Genomic DNA, 2657 nt, shown 5'->3' on the forward strand with positions numbered 1-2657 from the left:
TGATCATAGTCCACCCTCATGGTAGCCAGAGCACTGGTCATCTCCTCCTGAAAGCAAGCAAGCAATGTAGTGAAGTGCCTGAGGCAGTGAGTGCACGGTCACCCTACCCTAGAGCCCGGAGAGGAGGGACACAAGGAGCCCTCTGTCACCCCCGGGCAGCAAGGGCTGAGCCCTCTGTGTGCTCTGCACCAGGAGCCAACCACCTCACTGGTGCCTCCTTCCACCAGGGGCTCAGGCAGCAGGAGCTGTTCTCACAGCATTTCACAGGGAGCATACAGGACCACGCTCTGCTGGCCTAAATTCCACGTGGCCTTATCCCAGCACTTCTCCCTGGCTGGCTCTGTGCCCCCACACAAAGATCTTTAAAAGTGCTTCAAATTCACACCTCCTTAGTTTGAATTAATGCTTAAGTACAGGAACATTTTAAACTTTTTAATAAGGTTGTAAAGAAAAATCTGTTGAAGTAAACAAATGTCTAAGCATTTGGTTCAGGAAAGGAAAAACAATTCAATATCATGAGTATGTTGGTAGCTCGAGGGAATACCTCTGGGACCTACACAGAAGCACAAGCATAAGAAATTCTCAGAAACATGGAAAATAAGGCAGCTAAGTGAAAATATCTGCTTGATCTCTGACTCAGAAGGTAAATGTTGCCTAGGTCCTAAAAAATTTTACCATTACATAGCTCAACAGCTGAGACTACACATCAGTGATTTAAATAAAATCAGTAATGAATAAAATACACTACAGGAATGTTGCAATTGTCAAAATTCTAGGAATTTGAAGGGCAGAAACCTCAGAATTAATTGTAAAAGCATGCCAACCTGTTAAAGGCCAGCAGGAAAGAGTTAAGACTTTCAGTGTGCCCTACAGCAGGAAGCATTCAGCAGTTATTGGTACACACAATAGGTGAGGCACCAGCTTAGGTTAAGATTTTTTTTTTTCTCTCTTCTTCCCCCCGCCAAAAGACAAGACTAAGGTTATTCAGTGCTGTTCCACAATTCAAAAGCACTGCAGAAAAGCAGAATGCAGCTCAGCCCTCCCACCTGTTCCCCTACATTTTCATCACATTCTTCACTGTAATGAAGTTCAAACTGCCCCAGCAGTTTCCTTCTCCTCCCTGGATACATGCAGAGGCTCAGCAGGAGCATCATTCATGCCTTTGATCACAAACACCATCTTTGCTGATATCTGGTGCAGCTGTAAGGCTGCCAATGAAGCTCAAATAGCATTCCTTCTTTTTTTAAACAGTTCTCATATACACTAGTGTTCTAATCAAGCCTGTTTATGGCACCCTTGTTTGACATGATTGTATTCAAAATAGCCACAGTATCCCAGGCAGCATATTTCATCTCCTAGGACACTTGACTTCAAGAAATCTGAATTTGGATTGACTCACTTTAACTTCATCCCAGTGGTCTTTATCCTCTTGCAGGACCCGTGCAGTGTGAAGAGGAGTTGGTGGCACTGACATTGATCTCTGAGAACAAAGAAAAATACCAAGAGAAGTTCTGAAAAACAACATTTGGGAAGTGATTTCTTGCTCTTTTCTGTGTATGAAGGGCATAACATTTGATCTAATGTCCTCCAATGCCCCTCATTATTCCTGCTTCCAATCACTCCACAAATGAACTCATGTGCAGGAGAAAAGGACTTAATTCCCCACATGACATTTAAAGAACAAAAAAAGAGAGGAATCAGTGCTGAGCTTCTTTCACTCTACTCCCTTCCAGTCTGAATGATTTATCCAACCAGTGTTGGATAAATTTTAATGTATGTTTTAGATTTTAACTGTCATTTCACTGTTCATTAGTCAATGTCTTAAAGTGGTTAATCTGACCTTTATCTCCTAGGATTTGTTGTAGGAGACATTTTCTTGCATGTATGCATTAACTGAGATCACCACTTCATCAGACTAAGTGAGCCCCAAAGAGGAAATGACACAATTGTTCTGAGGCACAGCTCAGAAGACAGAGCATCCACACAAAACTGAGATCTCTGCTCACCTGCCATGAAAGATCAGGAGATACTTTACATTAGAATAAGGGACAATTTCTAAAGCATGAAGCACAGTTCCCTGACTGAACTCAGTAAGAATCATGGCAATTCTTGCCAGCCCCTAACCCAAACTATAATTTCATTTGGATACTCTATTTTCCTTATGTTTTCTACCCAAGCTTGCTATTTGCTGATGTGGCATCCTACAGCTGCATGTCAGCAAAGTCTAAGGAGATGCCTGTAAAACAAACCCCACACTGGAACCAGTGCTTATGTTCCCCCAGGCTCAGAGCAGCAGTGCAGCAGTCACAGAAGTGAAGCAGAAATCCTGACTCCTCTGGACAAGGACCCCAGCTGGCCAGGGTACAGTTTTATCAAACACAGCTGGGACAAGAGAATGGAAAAGAAGCAGACTGGTTTCAGTGCTGTCCCTGTCCCTGCTTCCCTGGGGAAGGTGCCTTTCTGCTCCGAGCTGCTGCTTGTTAAAAAAAATCTTATAGACAAGGAACTAAATGAGTCTGTGCTCCACCTAAACTGACAGTTTTTGCCTACTTCACAGTAAAACACTTCTGTCATCCATCTCAAAAAAAAAAAAAAAAAAAAAAAAAAAAAGGGGGAAAGAAAAAAAAAACAAACCAACAAGAAGCATCCCCCGCTAC

At 42.8% G+C, this 2657-nt stretch overlaps 1 protein-coding gene across 1 annotated transcript in view; it reads right to left on the minus strand.

The window, feature by feature from the left end:
* The window catches only part of MAPKAPK3 (MAPK activated protein kinase 3), a 46727-nt gene that overhangs the window by 659 nt on the left and 43411 nt on the right, over positions 1 to 2657 (minus strand). Inside the window, exons 10-11 of the mRNA XM_031058229.1 lie at positions 1400 to 1480; positions 1 to 47 (exon numbers count right to left, since the gene is read on the minus strand). Coding sequence (XP_030914089.1) covers positions 1 to 47; positions 1400 to 1480 — 128 coding nt within the window. The remainder of the gene's footprint in view (positions 48 to 1399; positions 1481 to 2657) is intronic.

This window comes from Geospiza fortis, unplaced genomic scaffold (genome assembly GCF_000277835.1).
Source record: "Geospiza fortis unplaced genomic scaffold, GeoFor_1.0 scaffold78, whole genome shotgun sequence".
Lineage (NCBI taxonomy): Eukaryota > Metazoa > Chordata > Aves > Passeriformes > Thraupidae > Geospiza > Geospiza fortis.